The sequence below is a fragment of the Polypterus senegalus genome, chromosome 9, assembly GCF_016835505.1.
Source record: "Polypterus senegalus isolate Bchr_013 chromosome 9, ASM1683550v1, whole genome shotgun sequence".
NCBI classification, from domain to species: Eukaryota; Metazoa; Chordata; class Cladistia; order Polypteriformes; family Polypteridae; genus Polypterus; species Polypterus senegalus.
The window spans coordinates 39,382,109-39,401,688 of NC_053162.1; the positions used below are offsets into that span (position 1 = coordinate 39,382,109).

The 19,580-nt window shown below is 41.8% G+C and overlaps 1 protein-coding gene across 1 annotated transcript in view; it reads right to left on the bottom strand.

The window, feature by feature from the left end:
* Positions 1-1,115: 1,115 nt before the first annotated feature.
* The window catches only part of LOC120534848 (agouti related neuropeptide), a 36,397-nt gene continuing 17,932 nt past the window's right edge, over positions 1,116-19,580 (bottom strand). The window contains exons 4-5 of the mRNA XM_039762360.1: positions 6,632-6,720; positions 1,116-1,377 (exon numbers count right to left, since the gene is read on the bottom strand). Coding sequence (XP_039618294.1) covers positions 1,186-1,377; positions 6,632-6,720 — 281 coding nt within the window. The 3' untranslated portion in view covers positions 1,116-1,185. The remainder of the gene's footprint in view (positions 1,378-6,631; positions 6,721-19,580) is intronic.

The window sequence follows — 19,580 nt, forward strand, 5'->3', positions numbered from 1 at the left end:
ATACCAGTTATGTAGTATATGATTTAGTGAAACTCATACAAATAAAACATTATTACTAATATATGGGAAAAAGCAACCATAATTCCACATCAATCCACAAAACACTAATTCAGTACACTTGGATGGAGTTATTAAGTTAGTGTAGATGACAATTAAGGTCATAATATTAAATGGGAACAGTAATTGCAAAGACGGTGGCATTCATCAATTTGAAACCTCAAGCTGACCTCTGATGGACACATTCAGGTCCCCTTTTTGGGAGGATTCTGATCCAACTAGCATAGTCTACATCTCCTTTAAAATCTAGGTGAATTCATCTCTTCACTTTCCTTGAAAGCCTGATGGCACCTGAAAGCACAACTTCTCTAGAGCTCTTCGACCGGGGTGAATACTTTCACAAGCTCTAGTGGTCTGTCAGGGAGAGGGTTGGGGGATCAATACTTTCACAAACTGTCCTCATCAAAAAAATGAGTGAATAGACTGACGAATGAATAGATGGGTGTAAGCATTTTTGATATTTGGATCAGATAGAACATAAGGGGAGACTGTTTAATACACTAGTGAGCTCTGTCCAGTTCAGGTTAGTGTGTTCTAGAAATGCTGCTCCGTTACTAACACTTTAATGATGCCTTTAAATGTGTACCTGTGGCACAATCGGGAAGATCTAACCACAATCTGATCCTTCTTAATTCCCCTCACAAACATGACATTAGATGGCAAAATGATCTCTTATTATTAGCTGAGCCAGACATTCTTGTGTGTGTTTGGAGGGCTGTTGTTGTTTGTTACAATACTTCTATCTTTTCTAGAGCTTCTGTACTGTAAAGTCTTCATTTCCTCTTGGTGGAAAAGTACTTTTCAGGAAACTAAAGAGGTTTTGCAAGAGACAGAGTAAGAGAAAGGAAAGGTAATAGGAGATAGATGAGGGACACCCTAGGTCCACACACAGGCCTTCTTTGGACACATTTTCTTCTTTGCCTCCTTCATCTAAAACAAGCAGTATGTTTTCTTCTTTGTATTAATAAAGTTGAACTTAAAACACTTTTCTGAATTTGCATGATACTTTTTTATTAATGTTTCATAAAAGATAATAAAAAGAGATCACACTCATTGCTTCATTTGTAAAGCTTATCCATGAACATATTTTACAAAACAAGAATAAAAAGACGTGTCAAGTAATTTGTATTAATTCCTTCCTTGGGAACATGTGTTCCCAATTCTTCTGCAGTAGCAGATAGCATTAAAAAATCGACAATAGCAAGTAGCACAGGGGTCACAGCAGGGAAGCTGGTGCCCCAGACATGACTCCCAATGCCGAACACATCGTCTGGGAGAACGGGCCACTCGTCTCCGGGTCTCCAAATCCTCGGACAGCACCTGCCATCAGAAAGAAAAAGGAAGATAGCGCCCTTGAGCATCAGTTCATATGAAAAAATGAAGATAAAGTAGGACTTTCTAAACATGATGGGAGCTTAATGCCAATATTCATCTCTAAGCATTTCTCGGTTCACATTCCACGTAAAGTGTTTAAAGGTATTTAAATGCCTGGGTTAGTAACTATTGGAATAAGAAAAATGTCAAGCAGCCCAAAATTTGACGTCACCTTATCAGCTTCTGATCATTGCAAGGCTAAAGTAAGAAAAAAATAAAAAGGCACAAAAAAAATAACTTTAAATCCAAAATGAAAAATGAAGATGCCATTAAACTCATTGCCTAAGCATAGACTACTGTCTGCATTTGGATGTGGAGTACGAGACAAAGTGATAAAATGTCAAAGGCCCAGTGAGACACGGGCCTAATGAAATGAGAAACAATGTCTTTATGTTTCTTCCCATGATTAAAGTAGAAGTTCATTCATAATGGCAATGTTGCATGAGAATTATCTGAAACACAAGGAAGGCTGGATTCTGTCTGATCCTGGAAAGCGTAATGGTGTAGTCTGGAGCTCAGAAAGAAGGGCGCTGAACTTGTGCAATCACAGCAGAAGAGACAGTTGTGGTTGAGCAGTGGAGAATTCGCTTGACGCTGTACGGAGGAAGGGTTGGTTCATGGAACTAATATCACTGACAGCTATATGAGAATCTCCCCATATAATACGCTACCGCGGCTGTTCGTTTGTCTGTCCAGGATTTTAAATCACCTGTGGCTCGCAAACCGTTTCACCTGGACTTGAAATTTGGTACACATATATTACGTGACGTCTACTATCTGCTTTCGGGGTGATGATTTTTATTACTCTTTTTATTTTTATTTTATTTTATTGTAGAATCAACTCTCGTCTGCGCGCAGCAGGGTGGCCGTGCGGTGCATGCGTATGGGCACCGTTCTCATTCCCTACTGCCTTCGCTAATCATTCTTGAGGCAGATTGAAGAATTAAGTGCCCGCTTAAGTGAGAAATTCAAGAAAACGCACTAAGTAATTTCAACACAAACACTGACTTAATCAGTTTTAACGTGAAAAGATGCCGACGAAAGAAGAGAAGCAGCGGGCCGCTAGGGTGGAGAAAAGAAGAGCTGCTCAGGAAGCAGCAGGCGCATCAACCTCTGAGCAAACGAATGCTAAACAGAGACAGAGAATGAGGATGAAAACTAGGAATGCTCACGTCAAGTGTATTCACCGCACGTTATCGTGTAGTACGCCGTTATTGGTAATAAATAATTTTGTATGAAATAAATTTAGTTATTATGTTTTGTTCAGGGATGTTTCTAGGATTTGCAGATATCAGGGTCTTAGCCCCCTCTGGGATTTTTGTACGTGGTCTTATTCATTTATAAAATTTAATAGTGGGGGGGGTCCACCGTGGAGTCTAACCAATACATGTAATCTAACAGCAGAGGGACCCCACCTTAGGGATTTGCTCATTGATCAGGGGCTTATCACTATTCCTCTAGTAAATGTTCAAGAAAAAGATCAGGGGCCAGGAGCAATAGATCAGGGGCTTAAGGCACCGAAGCGTCACCCTTCCGATGCCACTGGTTGTCTTGTATTTGTTGTGTTCAAAGAGAACAGTGAGCAAGTCTTATCTGACAGTCTGTTTATTAAGAGAGACATACAGTAGGTTAAGTAGGTCTTTTTTAGAGTCTCACAGAAGAATAGTCAGCTCTTCAGCAAAGGCTCTTACACAACACATAAGCATTAATTACTCAAATACAAAGTCAATGAACTAAATTAAATCAAATTGTCGGTTAAATTGTTGTTGGAACACAAGTCACTTGCTAAATCTTCCTTTAATTTGTATACATTTCAGTTGGTGTTTAATGCCTGTGACCATTTTTTGATGTGATTTGTCGTGTCACAAGACATTCTCTTAGATGTCAGAACTTAAACGTAGGCTTCAACACTCCAACCAGCCTAGCACTAAACTCAAGAGGCAGGCCTACAGCCTGCACTGCCTCAATAATGGGGCAACGATATTAAAAATATTCAAGCAGGGAGAGAGGGAAATGGGTGACGCACAAAAAGCATACAAGGTTCCCTTAATATTTGGAGTTATAGACATTTAAAATCCATCCATTGTCCACTGCTTATACGAAGTCGGGTCACGGGGGCAGCAGCCTAAGCAGGGAAGCCCAGACCTCCCTCTCCCCGGCCACCTCCTCCAGCTCCTCTGGGGGGACCTCGAGGTGTTCCCAGGCCAGCCGGGAGATATAATCCCTCCAGTGTGTCCTGGGTCTGCCCCATGGCCTTCTCCCAGTGGGACATGCCTGGAACACCCCCCCCCAGGGAGGTGTCCAGGGGGCATCCTGACCAGATGCCCGAACCACCTCAACTGACTCCTCACAATGTGGAGGAGCAGCAACTCTACTCTGAGTCTCTCCCGGCTAACTGAACTCCTCACCCTATCTCGAAGGGAAAGTCCAGCCTCCCTGCGGAGAAAACTCATTTCGGCCGCTTGTATCTGCGATCTTGCTCTTTCGGTCACTACCCAAAGCTTGTGGCCATAGGTGAGGGTAGGAACGTAGAGCGACTGGTAGATCAACGGCCTCGCCTTTTGGCTCAGCTCTCTCTTCACCACATTCAAGTATCTCTGGGTCTTTTTCACAAGTGTGGGAAGAATGGAGCGGGAGGTTGACATTTAAAATCATATAAGAAAAAGATAAAAGCGGGAACACTAAAAAAGGAAAAAAGTCAATCCAAAATCCAACAATATTTCCTTAGAGCAAAATCAAGAAATCAAAAACCAGGGATTGATGAATAAAATGCAAATACAAAACCCAGGAACAGGAGAATTATCTCAGTGTGTTCTGCTTTGTTTGGTAGAAAAGCAAAAAGGATTTGGAAGGGACCAGAAGTAAAAGACATAGTCGAAACAGAGTTCATAACCAGAGAAACTATAACATTTCTTTTTCTTCTCCATTTTTTCTTTTTCTTCTCCATTTATCTTTATTCACTTATTAATTCAGCCATCCACCCGTTATCCAACCTGCTATATCCTAACTACAGGGTCAAGGGGCTCTGCTGGAGCCAATCCCAGCCAACACAGGGTGCAAGGCAGGAAACAAACCCCGGGCAGGGCGCCAGCCCACCGCAGGGCACACACACACCCACACACCAAGCACACACTAGGGGCAACTTAGAATCGCCAATGCACCTAACCAGAATGTTTTTGGACTGTGGGAGGAATCCGGCGTACCTTGAGGAAACCCATGCAGACACGGGGAGAACATGCAAACTCCACGCAGGGAGGACCTGGGAAGCGAACCCGGGTCTCCTAACTGCGAGGCAGCAGCGCTACCACTGAGCATGTCATATATTGTAATAAAATATACTGCACCTCCATGGTGATGTGATTGAGAGCTGTAAGTAAAACTGATTTTCTTGGTGTTCAGATGATTACCTGCATTACACTGTTGTGGAAAAGACTCAGTTAAACACACATGTGTAACAAGTCCTTAGGGAGTAATATTCCTTATACTGTATTCTAGCCCAAAAAAACTATAAAGATCCTTTTAATGAGTTTTGCGTTTTGCAATTGAGAAGTCAACACTGAAGTTAATTTTCATGTCAGTTCCACAAAACTATAAGCTAATCAAAATGTGTCTGCTTCACTCATCACTAGTCCTGTCTAAACCGTTACTTTTGTAGTGTGATGTCATGTATGATGTGCCCATCAACTGAGAGTGTCTTAATGACCCAAAGCTCCAAAATCTCTGCATACATGAAAGTAAACAAATTCAACTTCTCTACGCCCTGTACACTTATGACTGTACATTGTGGCAGATTTCCGGGGTCATTACCTGGCCGGGATGCCTGGAGGGACCGGAAAAGGACAATAATAGCTTCCGGGTCACGAGAGCAACTGCCCTGGACTGGTAAAGGACCACGGGAAAGAAGAAAAAGGGTTCTGGCCTGTTTGGACCTGTGGCCACCGCCAGGGGGCGCCTCAAGCCTCATCCGACCTGGAGAACTGTCACTTCCACCACACCAGGCAAGATGGCAGATGAACCTGCCAGGGATGCCCGGAGTGCTTCCGGGGCAAAGGGCAGCACTTCCGCCACAACAGGAAGTGCTGCCGGAAGATCGTTTCCAGCCACTTGGAATGCATCTGGGCGGGAATAAAAGGTGCCGCCTCCTAACATTTGACGAGCCAGAGTCGGGAGTGGGAGTAGGACGAAGCTCCCAGAAGGAAAGTAGAGGCGGCGAAGGACTGAGAGAAAGAGAAAGTTTATTCTGGGGATTATTGCTAAGTGCTTTGTGTGTTGTTCGGGACTGGATCCTGTGTTTATTTGGGGAAAAATAAACGTGTTCTTATATAAAGATGTGGTCTCCGACTGGTGGTGTCCGGGCAAATATCACAACATCTAATAACTCTATCATCAGGCTCACTGATGGCTCCACACTGGTAGGTCTCCTAACCGATGCCAAGGAGTCAGCATACAGGGACGAGGTGCAGAAGCTGTCAGTGTGGAGCTCCAGGACCAATCTCTCGCTCAACGCCTGCAAAACTAAATTCATTGACTTCCAGAGGCACAGAGCAGAGCGAGCCCCTCTATACACCAACGGAGACCTGCTCGAGTGGTTCTCCTCCTTTAAGGTCCAGAGAACTTACATTTCTGAGCACCTGTCCTGGTCAGCAGACACTCTGGGGGTGGTCAAAAAGTCCCAGCAGCGACTGTACAGAAAGTGGAAATGAGGGGGAAGCTGTTGTTGACCTTTAACCGCTCAATCATCGAGAGTGTTTTAGCACACTGTATCTCAACACGGTATGCTGGCTGTACGGCAGCAGATAGGGGAGCTCTGCAGAGGGCAGTATCGACAGGAGAGAAAACCATTGGCTGCTCTCTACCCTCCTCGAAAGATATCTCCAGTGGCCAATGCCTTGGCGGAGCCAGGAAACACATTAAAGACCCTTCCCATCCTGACCACTCATTGTGTCACACCACTGTCTTCCAGCAGGTGGCACAAGAGCATTCAAAATAAAACAAAAACCTTTGCAGATAGTTGAATCCTTGGGCCATCTTTTTTACATGTAGACGTTATAATTTTACATATGAACGCTATAAATAATCAAATGGTACTTAAAATAATTATTTTTTTAAATAGCATGAATATGTTATATAAGGAGCTTAATGAAAATCAGCATCAATGAAACAATAGGCCTGGAGGACAAATAGAATTTAAGCAACCTACTTCGTTCTCCAATGAGCTGGCATCTTCAAACAGCAGCTCTTCTGTTGAGTCTGTGCTTGCCGTGTCAAGGTCTGTTTGTGTGAAGGCATCTGAAACAATAAAAGGAGGGAGATTTAAAGTCTCTAATGAAAGCCGTGTAGACTGCGACACTATGCCAGCCTCACAGAGCACCGCACTGTAACAAGTCCAGTGGGGTGTCACCATAGAGTATGCTATAGCAGTGATTAGTGAGGTTTATCTTTATCGTTTGTTCCTTTAATTCTGGTCAGCTGGCATTTAGCCTTCTTATGAATTAGAATGGAATGCCAACTGTGATAAAAATATAAATAGCAAGCAGATCGAATTTGTAGATAATAGCAGACTAGGTGGAATTGTGCAGGGTGTAGACCCAGAGGAGTCTCTATAGAAAGACCTGGACAGAGTAGAGGCTCAGGCGGAGTTCTGGCAGATTGTAAGTAAATGAGAAGTACAAATATTACATTTGAATATACAATGAGAGGTTTCAAACTTGAAAGTACATCTTATGTGGAGGACATTGGAGGCACTCTCTATATCCAGGCAGTAGGCAGAAGGCATTAAGATGGCTAATAGGGTGTTAGATTATGTAGTATGGTGTGTATTTTTTAAGTCGTGGGAAATTATTCTTAAGTTATTTAAAGCATGAATGAGGCCTTCCCTAGGGGTTTCATTTATAAAAGTGAAACTATGCACATGTCAAAAAACAGGAAAATGCTAAAGGATGCCAAAGAAAATATCAATATTATAAAATGTGGCGGGGTGGCACGGTGGCGCAGTGGTAGTGCTGCTGCCTCACAGGAGACCTGGGTTGGCTTCCTGGGTCCTCCCTGCATGGAGTCTGCATGTTCTCCCCGTGTCTAAGTGGGTTTCCTCCCAAAGACATGCAGGTTAGGTGCATTGGTGATCCTAAATTGTCCCTGGTGTGTGCTTGGTGTGTGTGTGTGAGTGTGTGCCCTGCGGTGGGCTGGCACCCTACCCGGTGTTTGTTTCCTGCCTTGCGCCATGTGTTGACTGGGATTGGCTCCAGCAGACCCCCGTGACCCTGTAGTTAGGATTTAGCGGGTTGGATAATGGATGGATGGATAAAATGTGGCATAAGCCCATTTCTGTGCAAATTTGCTTTTGAAAATCACAATCATCTTGTAAGTGTGTGTACATGATGTACATGCACTGGATTGCTGCCCTGAACCAACTATATATGGAGCAAGCTAATGGACCTTGCATGAAATCTCAAGGCTACAGACAATCATTGGATGGTAGAGCAGCCGCCACCAATTGCATTTGAGGAGTTGTATGTCATTCTTCACACTGCTTTGAAGCACCATTCCTGTGAAATGCATGGGGTGCCAGCGTCTGAGCCACTATCACCTGGCACATATAATGATGTGAAAAAAAAGAGGGCTCAGCAAGTTACCTTACAAACAGGTCAGCCTTCACATGCAGCACCTTCAGCAAGTCATTCATCAGTGTCATTCATGGGATGACCCAGGTGACTGAATTTGAACTTTTTCAGCCTTGTCTTGGCATCACAGACGGCTTCTGCATTAACGGAATGTCACTGCTTATGGTTAATAAAAGCTGCATCATTCTGGCTAGGCGCACTTATTGCAATATGAATACTCTCGATTATGTTAGAAGAACTGGAGACAGCTCTGCATATTTCCTTTTTATCCTGGCATGCAGAACCAAACCAAATTGAATGCAGAGCCTTGTTAGTCATTTATGGCTTCCAGCACAGCAGGCATGAAGGAGATGAAACTTAGCATGTCAGCCAGTTAACTTTGGTAGGTGTCTATTGCCAGCGAGCCAACTATTGTTAAAACCTGGTGCCAAACAAGCCACGTTGTATCAAACCATTAGGCTCAAAACAAGCCGTAGGGCATGAGATTTAGGGCGCTCTGCACACAGGGAGCGATTCACACCTGTGTTCTCACTGCACTTTAGTTTCTCATCATTACAACAGGTAGCCAATATAAACTGGCAAAAAAACAACCATTTTCTTCAGTGCAATACGCGGCATTGGTCCTTTTGAAAGGGAACTAAAACTGATCATAATTTTCAAAGCTTAATATGTTTATCTTGTCAGCACACATTATAATAATGGCTCTGTGATATGAATTATTATACGTATGTCCTCATTTAGCTGGTTTGGCTACAGTCCCTACTTGATCAAGGCTGCCATGATTTCCCAGTTTCTTTAAAATGTTCTCCAAAGGAGTCAGAGTTGCTGTAGATATTTTTCCATCAAATTTTCTTTTATAAATGCCGATGTTTTCATTAGAAGCTCTGTATGCACATTTTTGGCAGATGCACGTTTTGTAAATCTGACCTCTGAAGTACCATGTTAGGCAACAAAAAAGGCAAAGCAGAGCTACAGAGAGTACAGAGAAGAACAACTACAACTTGACCGATTTGAAGACTACAAGTTATGAACTTTGAGCTGTAGTAATAGATTTGAAGTATGCCACTATAATCTGTGAAGCTTCTTCCAAAGCCATGCTGTTCAGTTGACAGAGGAAAACTGCCAGAGAGATGGACAGAAGCGTGTGAAGGACACACAGTCTGGCTATTTTAAAATTACTGATGTCTGCCAATCAATATTTGGTCAGGGTCATGAATGATTACAACAGGTGCCAGCATTACTACATTGGCCTTAAAAGAGCACAGCCCAGATGGCAGTTGTCCATATCTGGCAACATTAATGAAAACTTGTGTGTATAAAATGAGGAGAAGCCTCGGAGAAGCCAGAAGCCCACCAAATGCTGCTCCTCACCTTGCCAGACCAGCTATCATCATCCCGCTCTGAAGACTGAACGACGACTGTACATTCCATTGGCTTCTCTCCTGTCTGCATATGAATGTATAAATTAATTATACATTGTATTTTTGGGGTGGAAATTACATTTTAAAGCAAATTAAATACATATATCTCTGTACCATATTTGTCTCGTCTGATTATTTCCACTATGGTTACATGAGGGATGGGTATGGCTCGAGTGGGTTTCTAGATCTAGAATGAACACAATCCCAGGGAGCGAGCACCCCCTACTGGACACATGAGCAAAGATAGAAGATGTTGAATATTTTGTCTATTAATATTTTTTTTGATTTTAATTAGAAACATAACGTTCCATATGTAATGGGCTAGAATTCAGTATTCTAAAGAAAATGACATTTTTGTGTGTTGCTTAGTGTGACAGGCTATAAACCAGTGTTTTAAAGAAAAGGCAGAATTTCTGGAACATTCTGCTGCAGGTTATTGCTGATGGCTATCTATTTACCTGTCTTGTGTGGGCGCCCAGGAGGACCAGAGGAGGGCTTGTGCCTCCTCCAGACCGCGAGGGGGCGTCCGTCCTGGTTATGTTGGGGGTCTCGGGTAAAGGGATTGGAAGCCCAGCCCTGTAGGGACCCGTGGCCACCACCAGGTGGCGCCCCAGTGCCTGAATATCCCGGGAGCCCAGCACTTCCGCCACACCAGGAAGTGCTGGGGGGAAGACGATAGGGGACACCCGGACGGCTTCCGGGTGCACAGCCGGCACTTCCGCCACACAGGGGCGTGGCTACAGGGAATGCCGGAAGCAGCTGGAGCCCATCCGGGTTCCTATTTAAGGGGCCGCCTCCCTCCAGTCATCGGGAGAAGTCGGGTGGAAGAGGACGGAGCTGGAGGGAGGACTAGAGGCGGCCAGGAGAGAGAGGCACAGAGACTGTGTGGCCTGGACATTGGGGGAATCGGTGCTGGAGGCACTGGGGTGTGTGAGTGCACAAAAACTTGTAAATATTATAAATAAACGTGTGTTGGGTGAACATAAGATGTCCGTCTGTCTGTGTCTGGGCCAGCGTCCACATTTGTTAAATAGTGAATAGTTAGACTGCTTTGATTTAGTATCTCATCTACACACAATGTGGGGATACAGAACTGTCTGCTTTCTTGGAAAATTAGTGAGTTCTGGGGACATTGGTTTCTAATCAGGTACTCAAAGTAAATGTGTTTACACTATTTGTTATGCAGAGGAAATTGGTTTGCACCTTTGTTTTCACTGATGGCCATGTTGATCTATGCAGAAATTGAAGTATACATATATTTCTGGGAAAAGGAGAATAAAAAAGAACAGAAAAGTATGGTCTGAGACTCAGGGCTGCTGCTTTTCACCATATCGCTGTGGCTACACCCCTAGATCGTGAGGCCGGTCACACATACAGTCAAGTCAAATTTAACAAATCAGAGCAAAATCTGCAAAAGATAGAGAGTGGAGCCAGCAAACGAAACTACTTTATAAAAGGAGCAAGAAAAGAAATGGAAGCTTAGTCTAAAATGTTATTGATTAGATCCCACCATATTTTAAAAAAAGTTTTGAACAGATCCTCTAAGTGAGAATTTGATTTTTTCCGATTTCAAGTAGTATAGAACATCAGTTACAGACTGACTTAAGGTGTAGGGTGGGATTCTTCCAGTTGAAAAAGATAAGTCTACATACTAGTAGTGTAATGAAGGCAATCACAGTTTGTTTGTCCTTCTCCACTTTAAGGCCGTCTGAGAGTCCACCAAACACAGCTGCTAATGGGTTAGGAGGGATTGTGACCCCAAGGCTGTCTTATGGGCCTGTGAAGACTGTTGTCCAAAATGTTGTTAATGTGGTGCACACCCAGAACATGTGGCCCAATGAGGCTGGAGATATTTTACAACGTTCATACGTTGAATCTTGGCCTGGAAACATTTTGGACAATTTTAAACAAGATACATGTGTTTGATAAAAGATTTTAACTTACTTTGCACGTATCTGAGTTTTCAAGACTGATCAATAATTCTTCTGGAATAGAACAAAGTGGAAGGTGAGAAAAATCGGGCAGATTCTGTTTAGCAAAGTTCCTAGCTTGAAAGTAGTGGAGGAATTGTGTTGATGAGAAGTCATATTTGAGTAGTAATTGTTCGTAGACATTATCTTTGTACAAGTTTCTAAGTGTTTTAATCCCAGTCATTGAATAGTGTATACTGCATGTTTGAGAGGATGGAAAAAGGTGGTTGTTATGTAGAAGTGCAACCTCTGTCTTGAAGTGCTTCCTACATTGGTTCCATGTTCTGAGAGAATGAAGGGTAATTGGGTTTTTAGTGTAATGACAATAGTTTGTAACAACTGGGGCACAGAGCAGGAATATAAAGAAGTACTGCAAGATTTTATTTCTATTGCAGACCAGGCTTGTGGATAGTCATCGATTTGTGTCAATGTCCAGGTCTTTATAGCTTGTATATTTGCCGCCCAGTAATAAAACTGAAAGTTGGGTAGTGCCATGCCTCCTTCTGCTTTAAGAATTTCAAATAAATTAAGTTATGATTGAGTCTAATTTCGTAAAAAAATATTTTAAATGTGTATATGGATGCTTTGAAATAGAAAGAGCAGCTTGAGAAGGATGGTCATCTTAACAATGTTGATTCTTCCCTGCAAACGTAAGGTGGAGGGAAGACCATTTAATCAAGTCTTCTTTAATTTTTTCCATGCAGACAGCAAAATTTTGTTGAAAAAGAGCTTTAGATTTACTTGTAATATTTACCCTGGATATTTAAACTGATCTGCTAAGATAAATGGGAAGGTGTCCAGTTTGATATTACTTGCTAGTGAATTCACCGTAAAAACTACGCTTCTATTCCAAATGAATTTAAGTCCATATATATTTTGGAAATCTGCTAATGCCTTTAGGACTGCTGGCACAGTGTTTTGTGGGTCCGATATATACAGTACCATATCATCTGCATATAGTGATATTTTCTGTTCAAGTTCTTCTCTGAAAATCCCCTTTATCTCTGATGCGTTTTGAAAGTATACAACCAAAGTTCAATAGTGATTGCAAAGAGCAGAGGTGATAAGGGGCATCCTTGTCGAGTACCACATTCTAATTTGAAGTTATCTGAAATAATGTTATTAATACGAACCGAGGTTTCTGAAGTAGTAAAAAAGTATTTAGATCCATGCACATATGTTTTGGCTGAATGCAAATTTGTGCATAGTGCTTAATAGATAGTCCCATTCAACCATATCAGATAATGTTTTTTCATCTAAAGATAATAAGACCTCTGTGGAGTTAGATATAATGAGTGAATGTATTATGTGTCCTGTGGTGGGTTGGCACCCTGCCCAGGATTGGTTCCTGCCTTGTGCCCTGTGTTGGCTGGGATTGGCTCCAGCAGACCCCCGTGACCCTGTATTCGGATTCAGCGGGTTAGAAAATGGATGGATGTATTATGTTAAACAAATGTCGAAGGTTAGAAGTTACATGTCTGCCTTTAATAAATCTGGTTTGGTCTTGTGATATTACCGATGGAAGCACTGTCTCAATCCTTCTGGCTAAATCTTTGGAGAGTATCTTAACATCGTTATTCAGAAGAGAGATTGGTCTGTATGATGCACATTGTAGAAGTTCCTTGTTCTTCTTAGGAAGATGGTAATTAATGCTCGGCAAAAAGTTTGACGTAGAATTTTTTTGTCTTTAGATTCTATTAATGTTGCTAATAATAGTAGAGCTAACTTATTTGAGACATTGATTTTTAGGTTAAGGAACTGGAGATTAAAAGGTGACATGAAAATTTTAAAAGGGAATTAGTATATTCCGTTCCAGCTGTGACTTTAAAATACATTCTACAAAAAGGACAGATTTTGCACAAAGGTTAGAATGTTTATCTTCATGCAGAGAACCAGAGACTAATGGAATACGTCATCAGGTAGTAAGGTAGACAGTGCTACTTTGGGGGCCGTGAATAGGAATGGCTTCCAGCACAGAAGAGGAATGATAAACTTGTTGTTCTGAATGACCCTTACTTATCAAAATTGTTCTAATGGTCTTTTATAGCAGCCTCCAGGTACCAATTAAGCAAAAGCTTTTTCAATACAAACTCAGCATATTAAAATGATATGTATGTATGTTGGCACCAACACATCAATTGATACATTGCAGCTGTGCCAGGTAACAAAGGGACACAATCCAGGCATTATATAAGGTTTAAAACCATTAACCATCACAGGCAAGTTTGAAATGGCCTGGATGTTATTAGGTAGAACATCAGTGGCAGAAGACAAAATAAATGGAATCAATTAAATATCAAAGGGTTTCCATTGCTCACAGTACTTGGCCCCTAATTATTCAGTCTTTACAAAACTACAGCATATGGCATAAATCCATAGTCACCTGCATTTTATTAAGTGTCCCCTACATTTGTTCTCAGGCTGAATGCCGTGTATATATAAAGCTACATTAAGTACATAAACACATTCATCCCATAACAACGATTTAAGCAATATAGCACATGGATCTGAAAGGGTTAACAAAAATGCCGCCAGTGCTGTCATAAGGTATCTTTAGATTGCTGCACAAAAATGTAAAGGGAGCTTTTTAAATGTAGGGCTTTTCATCCCCTGCTTATTTCATAAGCACAGCTTTATTTTCCCATCAACTATAACAACAATGCAAGGGCTGTTTAACAGATTCTCCAGGCAAGTTGGGGACTATTAAAGGGTTTCATTATTTGCCACCACCTGCCCTTTTTTGCGTTATTGCTATCACATGCCTGATGCCAGCCCCACCTGCCCTCACCTCACTCTAACACAGTGTTTCTCAACAGTTTCATAACAGTTTTAATTGCGCCCCCCTAAGGTTTTCTTGAAAGGAGCCCACTAATACCAATTTGTTCTTTTTTATTTAATGATATATCATAGATGCATATTTTATTATACCTACTTAACTTTTATCGACATTTATCTAACTTTATATTTATTTTTCTAGTATCAGAATGTAGTTTAAGTTAATTTGTTTTGGTTTCAATAGAAGTATTTTTCATATTTTCGATTCTTGCTTTCTTTTTTTCACATCTTCACGCCCTCTTAGGGGCGTCCTCCCCACAGATTGAGAGCCACTGCTCTAACACAACTTCGACTTTCGCTCTCTTCTCCGTACGTCCATGCCCCCAGTGCACACACTTCTCTCTTGTTTAAATCATGGTAGTAGTTATTTCCTTTTTCACACATTACTTTTTCTCTCTTTTTCTCTCACATTATCTGTTTGCACATCATGCAGTGCACTGGTCAGTTTTATTCAGGTCCACCTTAATTTCTGTAACTGATGTTGGACCCATTTTGTACTCTACATTTTATTGCACTGCAGTATATTTTTTGTCCTTATCTCTGTTAGACTATATTTAATGAAAAGCATGAAGCCTAACTTTTACTTCACTTTTTTGGGCTCTTTCATTTTCAACCATGTTACTGGCAGTCCAGGCTACAAGTAAAATAAGTTCCTTCTTCATATGGAGAAATTAATGAGCTGTCTAGCAGCTATTTTTCATTTGCTAAACTTCCCAATCACCAATCATTCCTTTTAAGCACACACTTTTTCCCATTCAGAGAAGTCATGGACATGGAGCCAATCTGACTGTTGAGTCATACACATCGTGATTAGTCCTTTCCTCCATTATGCCCAAATTGCCATTAAAGCTTTTCAGTTATACTGAAAAGGCCCTTTTGATGCGGGCACCCATTTCTGGCTTTCATGGTTTGTGAGTAACATTCCTGACAGGCAAACAGTATAAATATGTTAAAAATATCAGCCAATCAGCAAGGGCTATTTAGAGGAGGTAGGTCCTGTTGAAGTCTGATTGAAATATATTCATGCAGCCCAGCCAATCCACTTTGATGCTTAAGAAACATTTCACTCCCTTAGCTAGCTGTATGACAGGGGTAACCATCACTGAGGGGCATTCAGGTGGATTTACATCTTTTTGCTACATTCTCTCTTTAAAAGGTAGCAAGGCCCCATCCATCTGAGTTAGCCCTCTTCTACTGCCACATCTCCATCTCTAGTAATCCTACTTATGTACAATCGGAATCTGCTTTCTGGGCCCCTTATGCAGAAACTTAACAAGTATGCCAATGCTGCCTTCCAATATCTGCTTGCAGGATGCTTTTTTCATTTACAAGCATAGCTTATTCTTTTTATAACACTAGGGGGCTCCGCCCTGCTCACTTCGCTCTCCCACCCCCATGTTTGGTTTACCGGATATACAATTTAAAGAGATTGTTATTTTCATGGGAATTGGTACATCCATCCATCCATTTTCTAACCCGCTGAATCCGAATACAGGGTCACGGGGGTCTGCTGGAGCCAATCCCAGCCAACACAGGGCACAAGGCAGGAACCAATCCTGGGCAGGGTGCCAACCCACCGCAGGACACACACAAACACACCCACACACCAAGCACACACTAGGGCCAATTTAGAATCGCCAATCCACCTAACCTGCATGTCTTTGGACTGTGGGAGGAAACCAGAGCGCCCGGAGGAAACCCACGCAGACACGGGAGAACATGCAAACTCCACGCAGGGAGGACCCGGGAAGCGAACCCGGGTCTCCTAACTGCGAGGCAGCAGCGCTACCACTGCACCACCGTGCCGCCCGGGAATTGGTACATATCCATTATTTTCACTTTTAGTTTAAAAATTGTATAAAAACAATACTTGTCCTTTATTTATGGCATGGTTACATCTCTTTCTCGCAGGACATATAATGCTGCTCTCGTTGTGAAGGTGGGGCAGCTGAATGCACGCTAAGGAGATGCCATTGGATCATCTGCTGCCTTTCTGCTGCTGCTGGTGAGCTGCGTGTTCTACTTGTTGGGCTGTGTGTTGATCATTTTAAAGCCTGTACAGCAGCTGTCCTTTTGCCACTTCGTGTCTCTGCCGCTCGCATTGTGACGGCGGGGGTGGTGGGGGTTGGGGTGGATGGTGAACGCATGCTTAGGAAAAGTGGTCGGGTGATCTGCTGACTTGGTGCTGCTACTGGTGAGCTGTGTGTTCTGCTTGTTGCTTGTCGTTGTTTTAAGAGCTGTGAGCACATGAAGTGTGTCTGCCAAATGCATTTCAACAACTGCTAGGTTAGATGTCCATGAACTTGTTTTAAATGCTGTCTCACTGCCTTGTCTCGCGTGACGTTAACGTGTCTCTTGCGGGACGTCAAATTGTCTCCCTCCCAAGATTTTGTTTTATAATAGAGAGATAACCCCCTTTGGCATTGCTTTGTTGCATGTAACGGATAAACTGCCTCCTTACCCTCAGTCTCATACCAATTGGGCAATCTCCAATTACACATGTACAAGACATTGGTGTTTGAGAGGTACACAGCATCTTACCTGCTTTCTCCTTTCACTCACAGCATTGTAAACACTTAACAACTCAAGGTCCAATGACATCACTAAAGGTTAATCTCCAGTCTAGCAAATTCCAGTCCACTACCCATAAACTCCATGAAGTGCAGGAAGTCCAAGTCAGTCCGTGACCAGCATATAATAAGATAAACTGGCATTATCAAGCCCTGAGCAAAACATATTTGGAATAATATTTCATTAAATGGGGTCAATTATGATTCCCCAATCATGTCAAATGCATCTGTCCCTTTCATTGCATTGTTAGTGCACTCTAATATCATCCATCCCTTGTCTATCTAAGTGGCTTTCTCTCTTAAACCTTCACCACCTAATAGATACTGTGTGGTGAGCATACTGGTGCAATAATGGCTACCTTTGGATCATCCAATTGAAATGGTGGTAGTTGAAGTGGCTCCCCACTGTGTAAGGTACTTTAAGTAGATGGAAAAGCTCTATATAAACATAATTTATTATTATTAATACCGTATTTACGCATGTACCATGCGCACATTTTTTCCCGAAAATTACCATTAGAAAATCAGGTGCGTGTCATACACGAGGAAATGTATGTAATTCTGTAATGTTCACTTCTTCTACTTGGGCTCGCTCGCTTGCTCTCTCTCTCGCTTGCTCGCTTTGCAGCTCACTCTCTCTCGCTTGCTCGCACTCGTGTTCTCTCTCGACAGCGCTCTCTCTCTCTCTAAACGCTTCCTATACAATCACAACGCACATCATACACGGGGCAAAACTTTTTTCGCGATTTTCTTTGTAAAAATTAGCATGCCCGTCTTTCACGAGGGTGTGTGGTACACGAGTAAATACGTAAATTTTTTATTATTATTGTTCTTATCTCTCTATTATAAAAAAAATCTTGGGGAGGCAGACTAGGGAGACGAGACGTGATCTTCTCAGAAGACAATCTGAAGTCCTGCGCGAGACACTTTAACTTGCTCCCAGCTCTTAAAACAACAACAAGCGACATATATAACACGCAGCTCACCAGCAGATGATCCGACCACTTCTCCTTGCGTGCGTTCAGCCACCCTAACCCCCCCGCCCCCCTTCACAACGCAAGCGGCAGAGACACGAAGTGTCAAAAAGGACAGCAGCTGTACAGGCTTTAAAATTATCAATGGGCAGCGCAACAGCAGCTAACCACCTTCACAACATGAGCAGCGTTATATGTCCGGCGAGAAACAGATGTAACCAGGCACCGTGCTGGAAATAAAGGACAAGTATTGTTTTTACAAAAGTTTTTAAAGTAAAAGTGGAAATAATACATATGTAACAATTCCCATGAAAATAACAATCTCTTTAAATTGTATATTCAGTAAACCAAACTCGCGGGTGGGTGAGCGAAGCAAGCAGGGGGCGGAACCCCCGAGTTATTATTATTATTATTATTATTATTATTATTATTATTATTATATATGGGTAGTATGACTGCACAGTGCCTAACTGTACTAACTGAGTCTTAGAGCTTCAAGAACCTGAGATCAGTGCTCAGCTCTGTCAGTGACATGCCCACGTCCTCATGTGTAATTTATCTTGTTCTCTGGCTTTCTCCCGAAAGCCCAAGTTATGTTTTAAATCTCTGATTTGGCCCGATATGAGACAATGTGGATGGACACTTGTTTTTACTTTCTGCCTGATGATGCTGGGTAGGTTCTGGCTCTCTGCAATGAAAAAGAGAGTTTATAAAATGGATGGCAGACATAATGTGGGTTCTCAACCCTAAATGGACTGTCAGAACATCCCAGTTTATATTATTCACATCAGTTAAATAAAAGTTTGAAACCTTGTGTCCATTACAGGTTAATTTATCACAACACAATGCCATCCAGCTTCTGAACCTTCTTTATTTTTCCAGTACTTGGTCTTAAGAAGCAATTGACACATGGCAGACGCTAACTCTTGATAGAATGCCAGCCATCACAGGGCACACCTACACATCCTACTAGTGATACACACTTTATCGTATGAGTTAGGCCAGTTTAGAATCACTGGGTGTTTTGAGAAATCAATGTCAAGTTAGGTTAAGTCTCAGTCTACTTGGTGTTATGAAGGATAGGAACAAGAAAAAACCTCTGGGTGTCATTAAGTAGCGCAGTGCCAGTCTTGAACCCAAAGTCTAGCCCATTGATTTCCAAGTTCAGTCCTAGGAGACCCCTCCACAATCAGAAGTCATTTTATTATCAGTTGATCTCATAGTTTAATTAACTGGTCTTTTCTCTTCTTCATTTGGATGCCCTACTAGCGTGCTTAGCAGTTAATAGCTCATTTTTTCTGTTCTTCCTGACCATCGGACCTTACTTTATTCTTTATTAATTAATATTACCTAATTTTAATCTTTTTTCTTTTTTCATTTTGTAAAGCCCTTTTGTGCTACATCATTTGTATGAAAATAGGCCATACAAATAAATGTTGTTGTTAATAATAACTTTAATAACCAAAATACCTGGAAAAGCAGCATGACACATAGTGAAGGTATTGATAAGTCTTATAAAAAATTAATTACTTCCATGTAGCATACATATTTTGAATGATTACTAATAAAATTCTGCAAACTTGATTTTAAAATTTCTTGTGTCAATCTTGTCCTAATTCCAGTTGTTTCCCATGGTGTCTGCATGTTTCATTGTTAATTGTTATAATTAAGAAACAATTAAGTAGAGAAAAAGTCTGAATTACTAGGAAAATTAAAATGAAGAGTTAAAAATATAAACCAATGGCAAACATTCAAATTT